The 26364-nt window shown below is 33.2% G+C and overlaps 1 protein-coding gene across 2 annotated transcripts in view; it reads right to left on the bottom strand.

The window, feature by feature from the left end:
* Positions 1-1499: 1499 nt before the first annotated feature.
* The window catches only part of LRFN5 (leucine rich repeat and fibronectin type III domain containing 5), a 253901-nt gene continuing 229036 nt past the window's right edge, over positions 1500-26364 (bottom strand). Inside the window, exons 3-6 of one of the 2 annotated variants that reach the window (XM_036841269.1) lie at positions 16102-17506; positions 12696-13408; positions 6839-6882; positions 1500-1809 (exon numbers count right to left, since the gene is read on the bottom strand). In XM_036841269.1, coding sequence (XP_036697164.1) covers positions 1792-1809; positions 6839-6882; positions 12696-13408; positions 16102-17486 — 2160 coding nt within the window. In that variant the 5' untranslated portion in view covers positions 17487-17506 and the 3' untranslated portion in view covers positions 1500-1791. The remainder of the gene's footprint in view (positions 1810-6838; positions 6883-12695; positions 13409-16101; positions 17507-26364) is intronic. The other variant, XM_036841270.1, reaches the window with a different exon arrangement.

Genomic DNA, 26364 nt, shown 5'->3' with positions numbered 1-26364 from the left:
AGAAAAGCTTGCAGGTTTTCCCAAGAGAGAATTTAAAAAGTTAAACTCTGCCCTGAACTCTAGGAAAGCCATTTGTGTCCCTGACGCTTTATATTTCAGGAGAAAATTTGTGTACGACAGGAACAGATTCACAGAGGCAATGCTTATTGTCCAATTCGTCTCCTTTTTGTCACCATAAACATTTATCCATGCATATATACACTTAACACACATGTAAACAGGATTGCTCTGGGCATTTGAGTCGTCACAAAACAGAGAATGAAGTCAGTTGCCCAAGGTCACAAACTAACTACATTTCAACTCAAACGTGTTACTTCTGTTTCAGTTGTGCATTGTGTGTGTCTGGGAGTAAGAGTGAGTGTGTGTGTGTGTGTGTGTGTGTGTGTGTGTGTGTGTGTACCCACAGGTTTTAATTATGTCTAGTGTAGTTCGGCTCCTGAGCACAGATCCCAAGTGCCATCTAATGGCTGACATTCTGTAACCTCTCTGGATGGTTGGATATTTTTAAGTCTAAAAGATGTGGAATGGTTAACAGATTAACCTACATTTCTCAAAGGCAGTTTTCTGGATTTTTTAGTTTTAACTAAATTTTTAAAAATTTAAACTACATATTGCTTTTAATGATAGACAACTACCAGAATTGTCAAGGAACAGAAATAAAATCTCTCAAGTTTGAGAGAATCTGAATTCAATTGTTAAAAGCAATGCTACTAAAGTATTTTTAATCGAACTTATTGCTTACACCAAGTACAGTGATACATTTATATACATTTTCAAATTTTACAGTAATATTAATCCTTTGAGAATATGGAAGAGTAGAGTGAGAATTGGTTAAATTCACTCATCCCTAGGGTTTGAACTCATGCCTGCTAGGTTTGAGTACTGCTTAAATATGACTGTACTAACATATATTAGCCATCAAAAATATCTTACTCCTACTCATGCTGGTGCTAAATAAGATGTATGTTCTTCTTTGTTTATCCTGGAATTATATATATTTTTATCTCCAATGGAAAATTGGAGAAATGGGCACTTATAATGAAACATAAGGCCTAAAATTATTAAAACCTCTTTGCCCTTGCTCTCCAGAAAAACAATGAATCAATTTGGATTAATTACAATATGCCTACCTTGATACTTTCTGAAATTCCACTAGAAGAAGAGATCCCGCATCACTTTTGGTCTTACACTGAAGCATAAAATTGCCGTAAAGCTGTTTAAATAGTTGTACTGCTCTCCCATAGAAGTGGGTGCACTTCAGTCATGGAAGAACTAGTTCCAATATTATAAAGCAATTTGTGATCCCCTAAGGTTTTCGTACTACATAGATGTAAAATAGTATTATTAGCTCCTACAATCATCACTTCACCATTCACACTTGAAGTAACTGAGGTTTCCACAAATCAGGCAGTGTGCAAATTCTGTCATAGTAAAACATTTATTTGTTAAAGTGATATAGATTATTCAAGATTCTACAGTCTTAAATCATGGATGGCAATGTAACATGGATTGATACAGAACTCGATGCCAATGTAGGTTTTTTTCTTTCCTTCTTTAAAAAAAAAATACTTGCGGGTCAGAAGAAAAAAAATTTTGGTTTTAAAAGGGGATGAACCATGGTCTGATAGAGCCAGTTCTGCGGCATCAGAGATTTCTGCTTCAGCTCCTGTGGACAATTTCTTCTAGGACACCAGTTCAACAATTAGCCTTTGTGAATTGAAACATTTTTAAATTTTGTCTGGTAAAAATATCAGTGGCAAGTTTTTTCAGGAGAGAGAGAAGTGGTGCTCTTCAGATTAACTCCGGCCTCTGAAATGAAAGAAAAAGAAAAAGAAAAAAGAAAAAAAAAAGAAGAAAGAAAACACACAGCTAATAAGATCACTGGGCTAGCAATCTAGAAGTTACTGAACTGTAAGCACCCAGGCAGGAGCTTATTGCTACAAAATACTAGATATATTTCTGGATACTATTTAGACATGCACATCAGCACTTAAAATGTTCCCTGGTAATTTCAAATTATTGAATATATTAAAAAAATCTCATTTTAGAAAGGAATCTAAATGTTTTAAGACTAAATAGTTATGCAAGTCAGAGCCAAATTGAGGAATGGCATTTTTCCTTGCTTTGATTTTCACATTTATATTCTCAAATTAAGAGAAAAAAAGTTACTTTATTCATTAATGCATGCTATTCAGGCTTTAACAAATATTCACATTGGCTTTTTAAATATGAACATTTTAGATCAAATTTGCTCATCATATCTAAAACCTACGTGATCTCTACTTTTTTAATATATTCTTTTGGAAGCTTTGTATCATATTAAGGTTTTATAAAATTTAATTATGCATTTACTGATAGTGAAGACAATAAATTCATCTACATTAATTAGTTCTTCACCCACAGAACAAATAAAATAAATGTGAAAACTGACAATAACTCACAAGCAAAGGCATTTCATAGTTAACATGATTTTGAAAGAAAATCATATAAAAAACAATTTTAAAATATTTAAATAACAAACTGTGAAAATGCTTTTTCTCTAACATGGGTTCTCAGTACTCATGGCTTTCAAATATGTGTATAAATTCTATACTTCGATAAGATGGAAAATAATTTTTGAGAAATATACAATTTCATAATATGAAATAGAAGTAATTTTTCTCCTTTCCATTCAAGAACAACTACATGTTTACAAGTTGAGGGTTATAAAATGCATGGAACAAATGAATGATGAAAAATAGCTTCTTAACTTCAAATATTCTGTATCAAAGTGTTGATATAGAACATATTTGGATAACTTTGTGTGGTAAAGGTAGGCAAAATACTATAGAGATATTTTACTTAAGAAAATATTTCAAAATAGTTAACTGGAATAAGTGAAGTTATTTTTGAGATAAACGATAATTTTTGAGAATTATTGAACAAAGAATTACTGGATGTTTGAAGATTGTTAATAGATAATAGATGTGTATCCGATTTTTAAAAAATAATTACTTGGAAACTACTGAAATATAGACATCACTAGCATACTTTGCCTGGAATATTCATTCTAAGGAAAACACTACAAAAATCACTTTAAACTATGATGGGAAATAGCTAAATTCCTCGCTATTGGATTCACAGCACAGCTTATTTTGGTGAAATTGGTTATCAACAAGATCTTTATTTATTTTTGTATATCCAGTAATATGTTCCCTTTGATAAAAAAAAGTGATTGTACTACACCAAATTTCATTTCAGGAAGTAGTAATATAGAAAAGACTAAATATACCTAGAAGAAAAATATAGTGGACAGTATAATTAGTCTGACTTTGGAAATAATAAATCCTTCCAGAATAACAAACTTTCTTTTAATATCAAGTTAATGATTCTATAAGCTGACATAGTTTAAAGAGTTTTTGGTTCAATTTCGCATTACATAATAACATTAACAAACTGTAGGACTATGGTTTATAAAAAAGTTGTTATTTTGAAGATTAGGAAATAGCAATCGGTTTTGGGAACAATGGTGTGAATTTGTCTGCCCTGAATCTGCCATTATTGAAACGATGACATAATATGAAGTTGAATAAAAATTTTATATGTAAGATTCAAAATAACACTTTTTACTTATCAATAAACAAGCATAATGATTCCATAAAGATCCAAATATGGAACACAAAATTACAAGAGCATCACAAAGAAAAAACAAGATAGACTATAATAACTATGCTAAAACGTTATAAGAACTAAAAATAATGAATTTGGGGTAGGTTCAGGATGTTTTGTCAATGGTCCTCATTTGACAGTGAAAGGGTATCGTGCAAAACACTGCACAATCTTATCAACAGTACTACAAATAAAAGGAGAAATTAAAGCTACCTCAACATTAGAAGAAGAAAAAAATACCTCGACATTGAATGGATTTGGGAAACTGTTATTGCTCTTACTCTGAATGTAATTAAGACCTATGAGAGATTTTGTATCTTATATAATTAGGATATCTAAAAAGAAGGAAATGATTTCTAAAGGTCATTGCTGACACTAGGGTTCTATATATTTTTTTCTGATTTTCTGTAATGTTCAAATAAATATGTCAAAAAGTATGCTTTATTATAAAAATAGTTAAATGTTTTCTACAATATCTATTCTATTACTCTTATTATTTTTTTTATTTGCAATGTCTATTCTAGTACTCTTATTTTTTTTTTTTTTTTAATTTACTTGAAGGTAATATCATAGGTGGAAGAAACCCTACAGAACCAAATATTTTATATTGGTCATTCTTGTTTGTACAAAAAACATTGGAAAGATATCTGAATCATATACACACATTTGTTTTGCTGCTCAGCTCTTAGTTCATACAATTTCCAAACTGTGTTTTCCCATAGTTGTTTTAATATTGCTGTTTATTTCTAATCCACACTAACTTTTTATTCACTTATATGTTAATAGTTTGTCTAAAAGAACTACTACTGTCACCTAGGAAACATTTTTTTTAATATATTAAAAAATGTGTTTTAAGTTTATTTGCTTATTTTATTGTCTATATACATAAGGAACATTTTGATCTCCATTTAAGGCAATGGGCAGTGTCCAAATGTTTGGAAAATATATTTTGCCACTGGGTGGAAAAAGACATGTATGTTACCATCCTACAGGGAATATAAACTTAAACTAAAATTGTATAATCCTCCTTACCCCACTACCATCTCCCCACCAAAAAATAAGAAGCTGTGGGCACAAGGAACCTCTGCCAGCTCTCTATCTCACTTCATTCACAAGGTAAAGTACTGCTGACAGTGTGAAAAGCCATGAGAAGACTAGCACACAGGTCACAGTCTCTTCAAAGGGACATTACTGTTTGGTTGTGCTGACAGTTGTAGAAATGATAAGCCTGCTATTGCAGAAATCATTTATCAAATAACAAGAAGAGTTGCACTGAAGTCATATGGTGACTTACAGCTGATAACAGAAATGTAGCAAGAAATTGGCTAATGAGTAAATGATGTATCACCACTAAATTGTGTTAACATTCTTCTTTGCCTGTGGATTTATTTTTCTAGCTAATGCTCGTAGAAAGAAAACAAAATAGCCAAAGCATGGAGGGAAAGTTGCTATGACATTATGACATAATGTTTCAAAAAAGGAACTCAATAAAGAGCATACAATTTTAAAAATAGGTGACATATTCTACATATGCACATTCACTATGAAATCTAATACAAACACACATATGTACACATGAATTTACTACATACAGAAACGACAAATCACTGAAAGATCATGCACCAAATTATTAGTATTCGTGTCTGGGTGGTGGGTTATGACAGATTTACATTTATTTTTTTATTTTAAGCTATATTTTCCAAAGTTCTCTAATACTAATTACTTTGGGACAAAGAAAATCGTTATTAGAAATCTTATGTAGTTATCACATTGGCAAACCTTTTGCTACCTCAAGTAGCACACAAACTCCCAAGGAGATTACTTTTCTCTAAATTTGACTTCTAACACTGTGGTAAAATAAGGAAATAAACACAATAATATGTAACATGCCCTACAAAATATGAATACTTGGAGAATTGCTTTAATTGGTAAGAAAGATGGTCAGATTGATTCTCCTGCTTCCAAATCTTGATAGAACATTTAGAACCATTCTGGATCATGCTTCTGATAGGGGAAGCTTGACTTTTTAATTCCTTTCTAAGGATATTCTCTTTCAGAACAGCCAGGTGTCCAAAGTTACATGATAAATTAATGTTTTCAAATCAAAGACAGAGGGAGAGAGGGAGGGAAGAAAGGAAGAAGAAAGAAAGGGAGAGAGGGAGAAAAAGAAAGGGAAGGTGGTAGAGAACAAAGGCACCTTCATGCAGGTCAGTTCAATTCTATTAACACCAAGTACGTGCCCGACCCTGTGCTATTGATTGTTTCCAGTGAGCCATCTGTTTGTTTTTTTGCAGCATAGAAATGGGACCCTAAATTCAGTAAAGAAATGATGAAAAACATTTTGTTTGATTTGGGAATGGAATTCTTTAGGGGAAACCCAGAACAATGGTCCAAGTTATTGTTATCTTTTAAATAAGAAATGTTAAAAAAAAAAAAAAGACCCTTACTTTTACTATCAACAAATAAATCAATGTCTTTTTCTAAGCACTTTTAAAAGCAGAATATTTTTTCTGTGCCAAATCTTAAGCAAATGGCTGATGCATCCAGCTGTTTGAACAGATTGTTAAAGTGTCATTCTGCTCTGGAAACACACATTCTGATCCAATTAAAATGCAGGAATCAAATACTCATTTGAAACTTAAAAAAAAAAAAAGAAAGAAAAGAAAACCAAGAAGAGTAATTGGTTGCTGACAAAAGGAATACCATGAATATTTCATGTGTAGTCTTTTGCTCCATTTTATAGCAGCTTCATTCATTTCATATACATGAAACACTTCTGTTCATCCACTTTCAGTGAGGCCTAATACATTATCTCAGCTTCTATTAGGATGTGGAGCTCAAGGATAGGAGTTAATATATTCTTATCAAGCTACTGTCTTCACGTTGGGAAATATTTGTAAAAATACACATGATATCATGTGTGACTATAAATGTGACTCCAAAGTCACACTAGTATTCCCTTTATTCTTACAATGTGAATCAGAAATATTTGGTTAACCAGAAGTATGTCTAAATTTAGGAACTGGAAATTCACTTAACCAAACTGAACTTCACCACTGAGCATTGAGTAAGTTTTAATGGAAAATTTCAACAAGTTACATAAACTAGCAAAACAAAAATTAAAAATTCATTTATAAAAGAATATACCCACTTAAGTGCCGAAGCATGTGACAGGTAACAAGAATCTCACCTGTGTTTCCTGGACAGTCTGGTCAACATTAGTCGGCAAAGCATCTGGGAATAAAATTTTCAGTGTCATGAACAATTCATTTTTTATGAAACAGACCTTAAAATACTTCACACTGAAACCTTGATAAGATTCATCTTAACAAAGAGTTATCTACACATTTTTTTGATAATAACTTACCAGTTATTGGGTTAATTGCAATTGACTTTATAATACTTCATAGTTCTCTATGGCTATTTCCTGATACATAATACTCTAAATGCAGAATTTTTAAAAATATTGTTCTAGTTACTAAAATGAGTAATTATCAATATGGAATGCACTTTTACAGCAAGAGTTCAATAAGAGAATCAGGCTTCTATTCATTTTCTTTACTCAAAGTTAACATTTCGACCAGAGTTGCATATGATTAACATGGAAAGATACATCAAGGAAAAACAATCCAAAGCAGGAAATGTAGTTTTACCATATTTACCACGCAAAGTACTTTACAATATAAACCATTATTCAATAACCCCCAAGATAATAATAGCATATTTTGCTGAATACCAGTTTATCCTTATATAAAACAGTAATGTTCTAAATGCAAACATTCTGCCTTCAAATGTTCATATGTATATTCCAATTGGCTATAAATGTTTAATATCATTAAATAGCCCTGTACAGTACACATTCTATTTCCTCCCAAATGTCCTATTTTAAAGCAAATACTCTAGTCATTAAGAAGGGACACAATTATAAGAAAAAATTAGGTGTCTCAGGAAAATGTCATTCTAAGGGTTCACAGGTGAGTGTGATGAGAACAGTACAAAATACTTTTTTGATAAAACCTCCAGCATAAATATTCATATAAATTTACAATGACTTCTGGAGATTAGGTTTTACATGAAAGCAATAACAAGACATGTTCGCATTATACAGAAAAAAAATAATTAGGAAATTACATTATGGTAGAGCCCACATAGTATATTCTATAAGTCCCTTCACGTTGATGGTAACTTTAGATCCTAAATTTTGACTTTGAAATAGCTGAAAAAATCAGAAGACAGTGGTATACTGATTATTGTTATATTGAGTATTTATGATATTTGATGAAATTGCAGATGCATTAATATTACCTTAAAGAGGTAATTTCATACTTTAATATACTCCCAGTTACAAACTGTTACTTTCTATGTCCCCCTTCAGATAACACCACGATTAGGATTACTCGATCCCAGTAATACGTTTACCATTCTTTATTCTGTACTGCTAAAAGAAGGATGGTTTCTGTTGCAAAAACTGAACAAACAACTCACCCCAAACTTGACAAAACTAATTGTATTTGTAATCTCAGCATGTATTTATCTAGCATGGGAGAGAAAGGACTGAATAATCTGAAAGACAGAGCTCTGAAACAATTATATTTAAAATTCTAGTCATTAATTTTGGTTATTTTCTCTTTCCTCTATGAAATTTTAAAAGTGAGATATTTTTTATCCATAAATTTACCTCAACTAACACTGAACTCACAAACATTATAAGGTAAATTGTCATTATTATTATTATTAGTGTTTTATTACCAATGGAGGAAGATAAGAAAAATCCTTTTCCCATCCAATCCACCACTGGGCTGAAGTGCTTTCCCCAAAACACATTACACACACTCACACAGAAGCATCCACATACGCTGTTGAAGCGGAAAGACTGGACTCTTCCTGAGACTCAAGGGAAGGCTGAGCAAGGAGAAGAGGGTACATAGTCTTCATTCTGTCTAAAATAAATGAACACTGCTTGCTTATCATTATAAAATGGAGTTGGAATTCTGCCACACCGAGAAGAAAATGGGCTCGTATCTGCAGTCTTCTTTGGAAGAAACACCCCATTTACCTTCACAATTCTTGTACAAGAAGATGCTTTATGTTTTTGAAATTTTTTAAACTACTGGCATTTTAATGATTGTTTTTAACTTTATTCTTATGAATAAACAGAGGGGGAAATACTAACATTTAGGAAGTAAAAGGCTATTGATGTGAACTTTGTGATAATTGTTTTATTAACTTTTTAGTTTTATAAATGAATATTAATTTCCTTACAGTAATACAGGCAAATAAAATAGTTAAAATTTAGTTTGGAAGTACTTTTTGAGTGCTTTAAGGCAAAGCAGAAAATACTCCATGAAAAAAAAAGAAGATTCCTGTGGACAATGGAAGACATAATTTTAAAAAATTCTTTAAATTCTTGTGGAGAAAGTATGTATCATTCAGGTAGTAAACTTGTTATGCCTATAGGTGGCTTACAGTAGCTCAAAAACTTACATTCTAAAACTTTTTTAGTGAACTATATCTGCAAAGTAGCTAAAATCAACTGTCTAAAAGCATAAAAAAGCTTACTGTGACCTCAACTTAACTAATACATTTAATGGTTAGAAAAAAAATGTAGAAAATGTGTTGTCCTCAGCAATGGTGTTATTGTATCTAATTTAAATTATTGTATTTAATGTACCTCTGTGTTAATCTATTTGTAAACTAAAAATAAATAATATTCATCAAACCAAACTTCGTTTCTTCTTAGGATTTTGAGTCTACTTCGGATGCTTCATTATTCCTTTATGGAACTTATCTATTACATATACTTTTCTTTAAAAAGACCTGCTTTAATAATAGTTTGACATTATCAAATTGGGGGACAATTATCCAAAACAAAAAGTAACACAGAAATACATATAATTTTAAAAAAAGTTTGGAGTAAATATCTGTAAATATATTATTTGTCAGTTTGTTAGTGAACAAACTGAAACCATAGTGTAAAATGGTTAAAAATTAAAGAAGAATAATTAAGAACAAGGAAGCAAAAACAATATATACAACCTATACACAGTCAGCAACAACAAACAGCAAAACCATATGCTTTGGATCACATATATGTAGTTGGTTAAATAAGGAATGTAAGAAATGACAGAAAGAAAAACAACAAGAGGGACAGAATTTCTTGCTTATAGTAATATAATATCTGGATCAAAAATCTCCATTGTGTTAATTAATCAAAATTCGTAATATTGAGCTTTCTTCCCTGGCTCCATTCACTTATTTATTCATCTATCCATTTGCTCATTCATTCATCTGAGTAGCTACTGCATTTTGGATATTATACCACGTACCTTTAATCACCCCCAACCTTCTCATAGATTTATCTTTCAGCCACTTCACACTGAAACTGCCCTGAGCAAAACATTTTTCATATACTTATCAACAACACCACATAACATCTGACCCTCTTGATAGGCCAATTTTTGTTCACATATTGTGTTCAAATATAAACTTTTTGAAAGATAGGAACACAGGCATCCTTAACACCTATAGAACAAGTGTTCAAGCATTTGGTTAATTCACCCTAAAAAGAGTCTTGTAAAAGCAATAACAATTTAAATGGTTTCAATGGCTTTAGTCAAACAGAATAAAATTTCACATGATTAGATATTATAAGAGTTCTAAATGTTTATGAGAAATAAAAGATATTTAATTAAAGTTTCATTAGAAACATAAGCAGGAAATTGATTTTAAAAAATCCAGGCAACTGGAAAATAGAACATAAGTTAATCAGTAGCTTCGAGTAGACACACTAAGCTGCCGCCTGTTCTGTGTGATTTCGGTGCCCCCTCGACCACAATGTTCATTGTGCCAGAGATTCCTTGTTTGGGGATTCATTTCTTTAAGTCTTGAAATCTTTTATATATTCAGGATATTTTGATACTATGCAGCTAAAAACTAGGAAGGTGAAAAATAATACGCTTCTGTCAATCAGCACTTCATGAAGAATTAAGTAACTGGTGTTAATTAAAAATGTTTAGTTGGGATTAGAGCATTATTACAGAAATAGTGTTGAAAATACACTTCACTTTGAGCAATACTTTGATTTTACAAAATAATACCACACATGTGATCTCATTTATTCTTCACAAGAACTATATACCTGACCCAGGAAGGCTGATTATATTTTAGAAATGTGAACGACAAACTTCAGAAAAAGAAGCAGGGCAGAGAAGACATTTAGGAAACACCTAAGGTAATGAAAGCCCATTAGACAAATTTTTTCATGAGTTGCTCAGAAAGTAATCTCTAACTGCTTTCATCTAATCCACTTTTGAATGTCATCACGATAAATCATGTATAATATGTGCCTTGGTCAAGTTGAAATTAAATGAAAATTTTATAAATGCTTCCAACAAGAGGAAATTAAACCAATGACGGACATTCCTCACCTGTGTTTTAAATGGTATCAAGTAATCTGAAAGAGTTACTAAACTTTTACTGTGTGTTTAACTTACTCCCAGGGAGTAATTTACATAAAGTCCGTATCTTATTATATTATGGCTAAAATTTTTTGTGCCACATTCCCACATGAACCTTATTCTCAAAAAAAAAAAAACCAAAAAAGCAAAACAATAACAAAAAAACCCCAAAGTCCTATTTACTGATCTTAATAAAACACCATTAAATTACCATATAATATTGTAAAAAATTTCAGTGAGTAGATAGAACATTTCTCTATAGACCTTGATTTCAGTGACTGTCCAAGAATGTCATATTATCAAGGAGCAATATTACTGTCTGACTAAATTAAAAATGCTTTTTTAAATGACATATTCCCACTAAGCTGTATAATTTCTAATTAAATTTCAGCGCAAGTTTTGGTTCAAATAATAAATACATTTACTCAGACAGAAACATTCAAATTCAGAATTACAGGGCAGAAGGCAAAAACGAAACTACTATCTGGTTAATGAGCAATGACTTTATATTGCTTATAAATGTAATAAGAACTCTATTAGAAGATTTTTATTTAACTTGGTGATAAAAATAAATATCCCTTTGATAAAGGCAGTTTTGCATTTTTGTTTCCCTATTTAACTTGCATTAAGAAAAATATAAAGCTCATTCATTCACCAAATGTGTACTGAATGAATGAAAACACCTTCATATGCCCAGGCAGATGCATATGACTTAAAACTGGCCTGTGACTTAAAACTGAATTGGCTTTTTTTGCCAAATGAAAAATCAGTTGCATTTTCTTCTGCTTCCCACTGAAAAAGCTGTGTCATAGATGAGAAATATCTTAGAACCATTAAGGCACCTGAACCAAGAATGTTGATTAGAAGGGTACTTATTTTAACACTGTCTGGGTATACTTGAGTATTTTATTTTAAACAACATGACAACACAGAGCTGTTCTCTAAAATATTTGCCTAAAAACAAACACCACTGTCATTGAAAGAAAATATACAATCTACTCATTGAAAAATACCAATCATCCATAGGTGGTACTTTGTAAGACTGGAGGAAATAGCATTATTTATGCAACACTTTTTTTTCATATGACAACTTTCATTTTGTGGTCTGCTATTGCAGAACCTGGTAGCTGGTCGTAGAATGGGGAAGGCACTGCTGTCATGCTTTTTCCCTAAACAATTTTATATATATGAAGTTACTTCATATATATATATCCATGTATATATGAAGTAACTATACCCTAGAGGGTTTATACGCTATGGCTCTGTTAGCCATGAATCAGAGCTATAAGACTGGGATTTCAAATTCCAATTTCCTATGTGAGTTCTCAAAATAATTTTTTCATTAAAAAGAAATAATAGGTTACACAGTGCTTTCCAATATCCACTCAGAATTTGAAAGAGTTGCTTTTCCACTATGCCCATCAGAACTGTTGGACTGAATTAACATCGCATTCATAGACATGCTTCTTTTAGAAAACAGTCCGCATGTGTTCGGTGAGTGAATATAATAATAGTATTCCTTTAATTCTCCATTCAGGGAGTACCTGTGCCTTGCTCTGGATCTCTCAGCAGGCAAAGTGAGAAACTTACTTGGCTTTGAATGTGCTCTTTTAGATGTGGGTCCCTCTGTGCCAGAATCAGGAGGTCGACTAGCTAACTGCAAGGCAGTTGAATTATTTCTGTTAGTGTTTTGGGACTCAACATTTGTGACAGCTTCACTCTGTGGGTCGGTACTTGGCTTCGTGCCAGTCTTTCTTTTCTGCTTTTGGGACACAGAAGTGCTTGAAGTCCAGGTAGGAGGCAAAGCAGAGGTAGTGGTAGAGGAGTCCTGACTTGAACAAGTTTCTGAACATTGTATCACATTGTCATTGGCAACTTTAAAACACTGGGCATTCTCTTCGTGTCCCACAGCTTGTTTGGACATGGACTGGGGCAGCGTCACACTGCAGCCTTGTATTTGAGCCCCATTAGTTTGAGAGCAGACGTTGCTGACCTTGGTGACCTTGTGTTGCCCATTATTGTTACAAACCTTATACCGGATCATTAGAATGATGATGAAAACCAGCACAGAGGCTACAATGATTCCACCAATAATAATAATCATGGTGCCTCCCAAAAACTGGGACTGCATGAAATGGCACCGCACATAATCCTCTTCCGTAGTAAACTGGATGCAACCCACGACTCTTGTGGCAGTGAGGGAAGTAATGCCATCATCGTATATTGCCAAGACACACAAGTCATACATAGTTCCAGCAGCCAGGTTATTGACAAGAAAAGTTTTGCTCGTAGGAGGTATCATTCTGAGGGACAATGGAATTTGTGTTAATATTAAAAACAAAACAAAACAGATACACACACAGTCATTATGACTTTAGTTCTGTTTCATTTCAGTACTCATTAAGATAAGCACATTTATAACATATGAAATATGAGAAAATGATCTAATCTTATATTTACCCAGTCAAAATGGCTAAAAGTCATTGTTGGATTCTGCATTATATTAACGGTGCCTGCACTATGTCTTGACAAGCTGACTAATTACATTGCTTGGCAAAGCAGAATTCCTAATAAAAGCCACTGCTAAAAAATCATTTATGACAAATTACTTTTGAAAGGTGTGACTGTGACATTATCTGACTACTAAACAAATCCATTTAGCACTTACAACACCTCTGTGACTAAAAGCCAATTTGAAGGAAGGGAAAACACTGACAATCACATTAGAAACCAGAATGGAAATGCAATTCAGAGTATTTATTTTTCAAATCAGTTATAAGCTACTATGGAATGGTAACCAGTAAATCTATCTTTAATAACTAAGATACTTACTAAGATTAAAGTACTTTATTTACAGATCTCAACCCTCTCTTATGTCTTCAACACTTGGTTCCCAGTATGTTCTTATCTATAAATGAGGTTGATGCGTAATATTGTCCTAGAATCATGAACAGGGCAAAGCTGTTGACCAGAGCATAAATCCCTTATCCTCCCCATTGTGGGCTGATGAAATTACTTTCACAACATAGTTTGTAAAGTTTGATAAGAGTTTAAGACATCCCTGAATCCATTGTATCACTAAAGTCTTCTGTGGCTCCTATTCTCCACTACCTTTTTCTACTCAGTAGCAACCATATATGACTAAGATTTAATTTGGAAAAGAGGCTTGAAACTCTCTTTTTTCTCTGAAAGAGTTTTAGAAATTTCAAGACTTGGCAATGCTAATCTGTTATACAACCTAAACAATGTGTTCTAAATGTACCAAGAAACTTTTAGGCTAGAGTATGTATTGTGGCTGAGATCACTACCATTTAGTGAGTGCATAAGAAATGCCAGGCATTACTAAGCACTTTATATGCATTATGATTTCATTTTTACAATGACTTATGAGGTAGGCATTATCACCATTTTACACGTGACAAACATTAAGGTCAGGAATTCAAGCAATTTCCTCAGGGTCATAGAGAATTTACTTGTCATGGAAGGATTAAAATCTTGGAATTTGGAAAATAGAAACTGACCTATTTCACAGAGCTAATGTTTAAAGTATATAGAATGTCTAGGAGCTACAGGAAAGTAAGGGGTAGGGGTGGATGCTCATTTTTGACAATGGATTAAATAATCCATAGCCTAAGTGAAAAGCTGAGTATGACAACAGCAAACTGCTATATGCTAATATACACGCATCGCGGTCTACATCCCCATACATTTAGTGATGAGAGGGATATTAGAAACCATTTACTCTCATCTCTTCCTTTTAAAGATGAGAAAATTAAAACTCAGCCAAGTAGAACCTTGCCCAGCATCGGTCACATGGTTAGCTAGGTCAGTTTTGTTTTTTCCTACCAGCCCATGCTTATTTTTAAAAAAATTTTCTCTCATTTCCATACATGAGCAAAAATCAAATTATCTTCAAGAATTCATCTGGGTAAATAAAAACTGATTTGATCTTATTTCAGAAAAGCTGAAAGGCAAAATATATATATATGTATGTGTATATATATATATTATATATATATATATATATATATACACACACACACACACGTATACATATGTATATTTCAAAGCCATGATTTTACATCATTTCCTAGGAGTAACAATAGTCTATCATGAGTGAAATTATATGGAGAGGTAAAAATGTATATTTCCAACTGAAAATTGGACAAGATGTGACTATAAATCAATGAGGCTGAACTTTAGAAAAACATACCAGAAATTCTTTAGTCAGATGCAAATTCTCCACCAATATCCTTACCCAGAGATTACATATTTAACTCCACTGATACTTTCACTGCTCAAAATACTTATAAACTTTCTCTTTGGAACTGTCTTAAGAACCAGTGTATATGAGACAACACACACACACATAACTCAATCACTCAAAAAATCAGTCTCATTATTTTATAGTTACATCCTATTTTTGACCAAAAATGGCAATACCCATCTTGATCACCCACCTTATTCACAAGACTTGGCTCCAAATGGCTTTTGCTTGTTTCCAAAATTCAAATTCACCCTCAAAAGACGAAGATTTGCCACCACTGAGGATATTCAAAATAGTATGACGAAGGTTCTAAAGATAATTCCAAAAATGCTTTGAGCAATGGCAGCATTATTGGGATAAGAGTATAGCCTCCCAATGTGGCTTCCTTGAAGGAAAGAACACTCATGTGGATGTGTAAGTTCTGGTATGTTTTTGAATTTTTAAGATAAATCAATCTTGTTCTCTGATAGTCACACCTCTTAGATGAGGGGGAAAAAGTAAGTAAGCATAATGTTAAATATAAATTTGAACTCTCTGAAAATAACAGCATTCAAAATATTTCTCCACATGTATTCACCTTTCACAAGCCTTGCATTATATACTTTAAAAAGTGGAGTACTTTAATTACAACACAGAGTAGCACAGCTGATTGAAAAAAATCAGTAGTAGATTATCAAGCCCTACACTAAGATGCACAGCAAGTACAAAAATTTGCTTAATTTTTCTTACCTGTAAACAAGGGTGTCATCATAAGTACCATTGTACTGGATCTGAAACATACGTATTCCTGGGATATTTCTTTGAAAATTAAATTTAAGCAGTGCCGTAGATGATGTTGCTTCTGCCACCACAATTTTATCTTGACTGATTTTAGTATCACCATTACTACTGCTTGCATTAGAACCTGACTTAGTAGAAGTTGAGATATCTGAAGAACCAGGATCAGGCTCATGGATATGGTTCGTACTGTTTAGTAAGTGAGGGAGCTTAATTATATGAAGATCCACCATTTGTGTTGCTTCCCCAGCAGGATTGGAAGCAATGCAGGTAAAAGCACCTGTATCCTTAATAGTTGTTATAAGAATGTCAAGTGTTCCATTATCATACACCAGAGATCTTGTTGCATTTGAAATAAGCTTCCCTTCAGGAGAAATCCAGTGAATTGCAGGTTCGGGGTCTCCCCGGGCTTTGCACCTCAGGGTTGCCCTCTGACCCTCCAGGACTCTCATCTCATGTGTATGACGAGTAATGAGAGGAGGCTCACACAAAAACTCTTCCTCAGGAATTGACCAAAAATAGCGGCCAGTTAAAAGTGCTGGGGAAGCACAGGTCTCCAGGTCATCTTCTCTGGACAGACGCCTCAACCACAGCAATTCACAGTTGCAATGCAAAGGGTTTCCACCAAAACTTAATGCAAAAGTAGATGGGCTTATGATTCCTGAGGTTGCTAGGACCTGAGCTCGCTGAAAGAGAGGGTCAGGTGGTAGCTTCTGCAATTTATTTGATGTTACATCTAGCCGAGTCATCTTGTGCAAGTGGGAGAAAGTCCCCTTAGGAATGTTATCAATCATATTGTGATCCAAACTGAGGGTGTGTAAGCTGACCATCTTCTCAACAGCATCCCATGGTATTGTTTCTAAATTATTATAGGACAGATCCAGCTCCTCGAGGGCAAAGACATCATCAAATGCTGTAGAAGAAATTAAAGTCAGCTGATTGTTGTTCAGTATCAAATGATGGAGATTGGAAAGCCCACTGAACATATCATTTGTAATTTTAGTCAATCTGTTGCTATTCAAATGCAATGCCCTCAGATTCCGTAAGTCAGCAAAAGCATGAGGTGTAATAAAACTTATTGTATTCCTGGATAGAGTCAGGTCCACCAAGCTGGTCATATTGGCAAAATCTTTCCTTTTAATATTTGTAACAAAATTGTCTGCCAAACGCAGTTCCACAGTTCTTCTGTCAATGTTTGGTGGCACAAACAAAAGCCCTTTCTTGGCACAAAGGGTTGCAAGATTAGGAGACAAAATCTGACAGACACAACGCTTTGGACAGATCTGAGCTTTCACTGCTATGCCAATGAAAAACAGATAAAAAAGAAATTTTTCCATTGTAGATCAGTTTTAAGAGCCTGTAAGAGAAGACACAAAATATAGTGTTAGCACCCAATCATTTGAGTAAAGTTCATATTCCTACTAAAATAATCTTTTTAATGCAAATTAGAATACAGAAACAATTTATTCACTTGCTTATTTAACCAAATATAAAATAATAACTCTGTATTGTCTGTGTAGTAGAGCCTAGGATAAAAAAAAATATACCATTCATGACCTCATGAGATTTAAAATCAACTGGTGAAAACCAAGAAGTCAACAGATTATTATAATTCTGTCAATTAAGTGCTATTTTTGAAATATGCCCAGGGCACTCCCTGGGTTCACAAAAAAGAGACATTCAGCCCAGACTGGAGGGTGGGAGCTCAGGAAAATTTCTATTAAACACCCAAAAGACATCTTGTTAATTCAAAAGCTTAGATATATTTAGAGATTTGCAAGTATTTCAATTTATTAGTCTGAGCAGAAACAGAAAGAGACAATATTTGTATTTGTTAGCCTTGTGGCAAGATACTTGAAAGTAATTAATTGTTAATTAAATTTTATTCATCTTTACAAACTATCTTGAAAATAGTACAACCTCCACATCCTAGCTGCAAATACAGGATCTTGTTCTCAAATATAAAAAAGGCTGAAAGTTTACCACAAATGCTCTGAGCTCCTTAACTATTAGAATGTTTTATGTGATATAATGTGGATTTTTGAAGATAATTTATAGAAAGCAGTCATCAAAATACTTGACAGTGAGTCCAAGAAGATGTCATATTCCATTTTCGTTTTCTGAAAAAACTTAGTGCACTTATATTTATTCAAATTTATTTTTTAAAAACTTGACAGTTTCATTTCTATCTTGATCTTAACTATTTGCTCTTGAGATTAATCATCAAAAATAAAAATACTAATGCATACGTGATTAAAATTCTCAAAAATTATGTGTAATTTTAAACACCAAGAGGGAAAACAGCTGCAGAAAATCACTTAAATGTTTAATTGACAAAAAATATGAAATACATAATTATTCTAGAAATGATGCACCTAGTTTTCTAAATAAAACCTCTTCTTATAGGTTTGATTTATTTTATGCCTATTTTATGTCATATTAAATGTGGTTGTAATGAATAAGAACTGTCATTCTCAGCAAATGAAATAGTCTTACTCTTCTGTTCATGACAGAATAACTAGTACTTAGCCTTTCCGTAATAAGCAAAATTTAAAAAAACAAACAAAAAAAAGAAACTGTACAAAAATATGTAAAATGTCTGTTTCAGACATTGGAGAAAAGGAAGCAGAGAACTGTGATCCTTGAAAAAGTGAATTTAAAAAAAATGAAACTTATCATTGAGCCCTAGAGACACTTTCCAAACCACAGCACAAGGAGGGAAAACAAGGCAAAGCATGAAGAGTCTTATTCAATTGAAGAGAACTGAGATCGGAGTGCAGAGTCTCAGGTGGCTTGACTTTATGGGGCAAAGTACCAGAAATGAGAGAGTTATCAAAAGAAAGAACGCCAGTAATCTCTGTACATAGAGACAGGACAATAAATACTAACCATACTGAAACACTGATGGGGAAAAAAGTGAACAAAAACTCAATGACTTGTGGAAAAATATTAAAAAGTCAAACATACATATAATTGGAGTATTAGAAGAAAGCTGTAATGTAGAAATATATCTGAAGAAATAAAGGTAACTTTTTTTTTTCAAATTTGTGATAAAAAAACAACCCAAAAAATCCAAGCTCAAAACAAGAAAAACCCACAAAGACACATCACAATCAAATTGCAGATAACCAAAGAAAGAGGAAAACTAATCTTAAGAGCAGTCTCCAAAATAGGACACATTACAAGAAGATACGGTGAACAAAATACAAATAAAAACAACGTCTGACTCCTCACTGACTTCTCTTTGGAAATAAAGCAAGATGGAAGACAATGAGAAATCTCTTTAAAGAGCTGCCAGAAAAAGAAAGGCCTGTCAAACTGGGTGGAGATTTATATATTCATAAATGATGAAAGTAAAATAAAAACGTTTTGAGAGAAACAAACTGAAATTTTCATTACCAGAAGAACTTGAATTTTATAGATGCATAAAAAAGCAACAGAAATGGTATACCTGTGGGTAGGTATAAAATATTTCATTGTGTTTTAGTATGTTTATAAATAGTACTCTGGTGTGGATATAAGCAGTTACAAAAAACATTCACATCCTGACAATTAAATATGCTGGATCAGCTACAAATTATATATTTTTAAAATTAACAACATCATAATGCTGAAAATACAAATTAACTTAATGGAACTATATTCCAGATAATGACAGTCCTTGATGAAAGGGAGGATATACAGAGGTGTCCCCCTTCAACAGAAAAGTAAATAGAAGAACCCATCAACAGAAAAGTAAATAGAAGAACCCATCTGGCATAAATTGGGGTGAGGAGAAAGCAGCCTAACTTTTAACACACTTTTTAAAAAATACATTATTGTTTTAGAGCAGTATTAGGTTTACAGCAAAATTGAGAGGAAGGTACAGAGATTTCCCATATACCTCTTGCCCCCACACATGCAGAGCCTCCTCTATTATCTACATCCCTTACCAAAGTGGTACATTTGTTACAGCGGATGAATCTACTTCAGCACATCATAATCACCTAAAGTTCAGAGCTTACATTAGGGTTCACTCTTGGTATTATACATTCTCTGGGTTTGGACAAATATATAATGATATATATTCACCATTTTGGAATCATACAGAGTATTTTCATTGCCCTAAAAATCCTCTGTGCTCTGCCTATTCATCTCTCCCCAGCCCTTCCCTGGCAATCACTGATCTTTTTACTGTCTCCATAGTTCTGTTTTTTCAAGAATGTCATAGAGCTGGAATCATACAGTATGTAGCTTTTTCAGATTGACTTCTTCCATTTAATATGTTTTTAAGGTTCCTCCATGTCTTTTCAAGGCTTTGTAGCTCATTTCTTTTTAGCACAGAATAATATTCCATTGTCTGGATATACCACAGTTTATCTACTCACCTACTGAAGGACATCTTGGTTGCTCCCAAGTTTTGGCAATTATGAATAAAGCTGCAATACACATCCATGTACAGGCTTTTGAGTGGACATGTATTTTTTACTCCTTTGGGTAAATACCAAGGAATGCAATTGCTGGATTGTATGGTAAGAACATGTTTAGTTTTCTAAAAAACCATCAGAGTGGCTGTACCAGGAATGTGTGAGAGTTCCTGTTGTGTCACTTCTTCTTCAGCACTTGGTGTCAGTGTTACAGATTTTGGTCATTCTAATAGATGTGTAGTAGCATTTCACTGTTTTAATTTGCATTTCCCTTGTGACATATGATGTGGGATATCTCTTCATATTTTATTTGCCATCTGTATGTCTTTTCTTTGGTGAGGTGTCCGTGAAGGTCTTTGATCCATTTTTAATCATTTTTTTAATTATTGAGTTTTAAGAGTTCTTTGTATATTTTGGATAACAGTCCTTTACCAGATTTGTCTTTTGCAAATCTGTTGTATGTAAAAAAGCACCACCATACCCGAGGTCATCTAGGTTTTCTCTTATGTCATCTTCTAGGAATTTTACAGTATTGTATTATTGTGATTCAGTTCACCACAGCTTCAAATGCTTTGAGAGCATGGTTGGGAGTTTCCTATTCAGTAAGACATGAATCTTAGCACTAGAGTGGTTTTGGAGCTTTGTAACTCTGTTTCCAGCTTTTTTTGGTGGCCAAGGACATCTCCTTGATCTTTAATTTCACCTTTGGATTTCTTTGCTTTGCGCTGTAACTGAGCTATCCAACAAGCTTTTCTCATCTCTTCAGTGCCATGCCAGGCATTCTGTGGTTGAAAGTCAGAAATACCTCTATGGGAGGAAAGGGACTGAACTATCCTTTCTCTCTCTTCCCTCTCCTTCTCCCTTCCCCCCTCCTCTCTCTCATAGCTAAAACCCCTGAGTGACTTTTCCTTTCTGTTCTTCTGCTTCTTATTCATCCTTCCAAACCTGAAAGTCTACATTGCCTGGAGGATTCATTTCAATTTTCCTTTCCTTCCTTAATTTACCTCAATTTTTTCCTTATCTGAAAATGCAAAGTACCTAGGGAAATTGTCTCATAGAGGGCAGAATGGTGGTTACCAGGGGCTGAGGGGTGGAGAAAGTGGGGAGATGTTGTTTGAGTGTACAAACCTTCAACTAGTAGATAAATAAGTATGCACAATGTAGTGATTACAGACAACCATACTGTACTATAAACAACAAAGTTGCTAAGAGAGTAGATCTTAATTATTCCCATTGCAAAAAAGAAATGAGAAGTACGTGACGCGATAGGGGTGTTAGCTAATGCTACAGTGACAATCATATTGCTATATATAAATGTATCAAGTCAACACATTTTTACACCTTAAACTTACACAGTGTTATATGACAATTATATCTCAATTAAAAAATATTTTGAAGTCCTAGCCTCAAATACTCGTGAATGTGAGCCTATTTGATAGGTTTTTTGCAGATTATCAAGTTAAAGTGAGGTGATTCATGTAGACCCTAACCCAATATGATTGTGTCCTTATAAACAGAGAAAATTTGGACACAAAGACAGACATTCACAGAGGGAAGACAATGTGAAGCACAATAAGAACATCATCTACAATCCAAAGAACTCCGAAGGCTGCTAGAATCTAAGAGAAAGGAATAGAACAGATTCTCCCTTACAGCCTTTAAAAGGAACCAAGCATGACAGACACCTTGATTTCAGATTTCTAGCTTCCACAATTGTGGGACAGTAAATTTCTGTTAAATCTACCCTGTTTGTGATACTTTGTTATGGCAGCCCTAGCAAACTAATATAACTCTCAAAACCATTTCCTGTAACAGAAGAATTTTGGATATAAAACATTACATATTGTAAACTTCCAAGTACACCTGACCCTTAAAACAACACAGGGATTAAGGGCACCGACCTTTTGCATAGTCAAAAATTTGTGTATAACTTATACTTGGACTTCTGTATCTGCAGTTCCTCTACATCTGTGGTTCTGCATCCTCGGATTCAACCAACTGCGAACCGTGCAGTACTGTAGTATGTATTTATTGAAAATAAATCTGTATATAAGTGGACCCGCACAGTTCAAACCCTTGTTGTTCAAGGGTCAACTGTATACGTGTATTTAGAACAGGCAAAGGTAATGCATAGTGATAGAAATCAAATCTGTTGATTGTGGTTGCCTGGTTGGAGGATGGTAGATTGGGGAAGAGTACAAAACGATTGGGGGGGGGAGGGTCATGGAAATATTCTATATCTTATTTGTAATAGTAGTATACATTCATCAGAATTCATTGGCTATACACTTAAAATTCGTGCATTTTATTTATGGCAAGTTTTCCTCAACAGAGTTGGTTAAGCTTAAAAGAGGAAATATGGGTTTTCTATTATGTTTCCAAACGTTGGTTTCAAAGGAGGAAGAATTTATAAAATGACAAGTTATTGGTAGTTAATCAGAACTTAGTCATAAATATTTTAGAAATACATATTTTCTTAGCTCTGTCATATACCTTCAAAGATGTGTTTCCGTTCCAACCCAAATTATGCACCCTATTTCATAATCTGATGTACTCCCTCAGGTAACATACACACTGCCTGATGTAATATCATCTCACTGCTGATAGGGTGATGTACTAAGTAGCAATAAGTTTAGAATAAAATGTGTACCACTTTCTTAACTCTGTGTTTATTTTTTAAGTGAGACCTGTAAGTAATCACAGAATCATATGAATTGTGATCAATGAGCATTCCATGTTATCTTAGGACAAGGTGGAAATTTCAAAGTTTGTAAAAAATAGGAGATAGGAATCACATAAAGAAGCAGAGTTTCACTTCCTACAGTTCAAAAACTAATCCTTGACATATTTTTTAGATGAATATAATACCACTTGAAGAAAATGAATGTGACTGGAAGAGCACAGTAGTTGTCAGTTTTGCTGGAATTCATAATTTAAACATTTATAAAGACCACTGGATGGACCTAGAGACTGTCATACAGATTGAAGTAAGTCAGAAAGAGAAAAAAAAATATCGTATATTAATGTATATATGTGGAATCTCTAAAAATGGTACAGATGAACCAGTTTCCAAGGCAGAAATAGAGACACAGATGTAGAGAACTAACATATGGACACCAAGAGGGTAAAGTGGGGGATGGGATGATTGGGAGATTGGGATTGACATATATACACTAATATGTATAAAATAGATAATTAATAAGAACCTGTTGTATAAAAAATTAAATTAAATTAAATTAAAAAAACATAAACACCATCAAACACGTATCCTCATTCTTCTTTTGTATGATGTGTATATATATATATATATATATATATATATATATATATATATACACGTATATATATTCTTTTTTAGATTCTTTTCCATTATAGGTTATTACAAGATATTGAGTATAGACACTATCCTCATTCTTATCTAGTTAAGTGAAACTGTTTTAAAACATGATTCATCTGTTGCTTTATCTAAATAGTTAAATGCAAACAACAAAGATCCCTTTTTAATAATAATATTTGAGGGGGGCTGTAACTCAGTAAATAGTCATACAGTTGCAGCTCTTTAGATAATATTTACACACCTCTATATTATATGTTCTCTCAATCTAGTTCCTCTCAGACACAAAGTGGCACATTTACAAACAAAGAAGTGTCTATCACACACAAACTGGAAAATCATTTTCCAGTACTGCATCCTTCTTTCAGCCCATGGCTATTACATAACATATGCTCAAGAGAATCAGTATTTATTTGGCAACTAGAACAGGATATAAAAGCAAATTTAGATCTTACAACCAACTGAGAATATAATCTATTCTCTGCAGAAACCAGTATGGTACCAATTTATACGTTTAGTTAAAGGAAAGCTATCTGGTTCCTCAGGAGATGCCTTGCCATCTTTCAGCAGAGCTCTACTAATTCAATTAGTGCCCCTCTGCCCAGGCAAATGCCTGGGAACAGATGCTGATGCCTGCTGACACTGGTGAGTTGTTTTAGGATGTGTCACAATGGTTACATTATGGCAAAGGATGTTTCACAATGTAGTTTAGATAATGAAACACATTTGATACTCGTTTCAAATATTTTAGGTTTTTTCCCCTAATTTTTATTCTAGAAGGACTATAAATGATAATATTATAATTCCATTCTCTGCTAAAACATGTACTGAGGATATTGTAATTGAACCTGTTAAATTCAGGCCTAAAAATATGACGGATATAACCTAGAACAATAATCCTTTGGTCTTTGATTATAATATTTGCTAGCAAAATTCCTTAGCACATTGAACATAATAAATTTTTAAGATTCACTCACACATCCATTCACTCATTTTTTAAATTAAGTTCAGCAAGATTTATTTAGCTTCTGTACCATCTACAAGGTGCTTTGCTAGAATCTAACAAGCTTAGAAGGCTGGGATCTGATTAGACAAACACATTCACAATTAGTATAATAAAAGGCAGACTGTAAAATATTTTAACTTACCATACATTTTGATATTTATATTTACACAATTCAAATGGATCTGTGAGTTAATAAAGCATCCTGTAATTTTTGTTCTCAAAATGTATATGTATACATATATGTATTTTTAACTCATCATGGCATACGTGTATATAAACACTTATTATTTACACTAATGGACAAGAGGCCGGTTACTTAGACAAACCAAATTAAAAAAAAAAAAAAAAGTTACCATTCACAGAGCACAGGTAAACATGAAGGAAGTAATGGTCTTTTTATTTTATAGATGAGGAAACAAGATTGAGATGCTAATAAATGATAATTAAACCAGATTACTAAATGGAATGTTTGCCATGCTCTATTTAACTAGTAGATGTGCAAATATTTCATCACTTCTCTGCTTTTGAAATTAAGGTGAATGCTACATAGAGAAATGTTTTATTTCTTTTATAAAATTTTTTAATATTAATTTTGTTAGCTTACATTAGAAAGCTAAAATGGACTTGTTATGCAATGTACTTATCATACCAAATCCCATTTAATCCTTGCACAACTCCATATAAAACAGTCATCTTTCTTCCCATTTTTTTTTTTATTTTTTTATTTTATTTTTTTTCTTCCCATTTTATATGATGAAATAAAATTTAAGAAATTTAAGTAATCCCCTCAAGGTCACACAGAAAGTAAACAAAAAGGTAGCTTTAAGATGGCGATACATTTACTTCCAAAACCCATACTCCTTCTAGGATAAAATGATGTTTATTTATATTACTTATATTGTGTTTTCCAGATTATGCAGCACTTGGACATAAAGGGTTATTAATTCCAACAATGATTCCTAAAGTTCTTCAAGTGACTTACTCACTTTTTTTCCTTGTCTCTTTCATAATCACATTACATTTAAAAGGTGCTGGCAGATTACTATGGTGGACAGTTAAGAGCGTATTGGATGATAACCCAAATGACACATTTAACCAGTCATTCATTTTTCTTTGGTGCGTCCAGATATGACTGAAGTTACCCAAATACTTAAGTCCATAATGCTAAGTATTCTTTTAAGAATATAAATTCTACATCAGAAAGGAGAGTGACTTCTGTGTATAATGAGGTCTCAGTATTCTCCCAGTGAAGTGGGTTGAGTTGTCCCTTTTCTTGCCCATTTAGGAGTCTGCCTGCAGACACTCTATAATGTCACTGACTGTCCATGAATCCTGAGAGTAAATACTACCAGTAACTCTGAAGGAGAATGTATTCTCTCTTGCAGACAAGCCTGGGGAGAGAAAGCAGCCTAGAACAGGCCAGTGCTAAGAGGCTGTGAAGGTTTACAAAAATGCCAGAACAGCAGTAG

The sequence above is a fragment of the Balaenoptera musculus genome, chromosome 2, assembly GCF_009873245.2.
Source record: "Balaenoptera musculus isolate JJ_BM4_2016_0621 chromosome 2, mBalMus1.pri.v3, whole genome shotgun sequence".
Lineage (NCBI taxonomy): Eukaryota > Metazoa > Chordata > Mammalia > Artiodactyla > Balaenopteridae > Balaenoptera > Balaenoptera musculus.
Note: the sequence above shows the minus strand (reverse complement) of the source record. Positions and strands in the feature narration are given on the sequence as shown.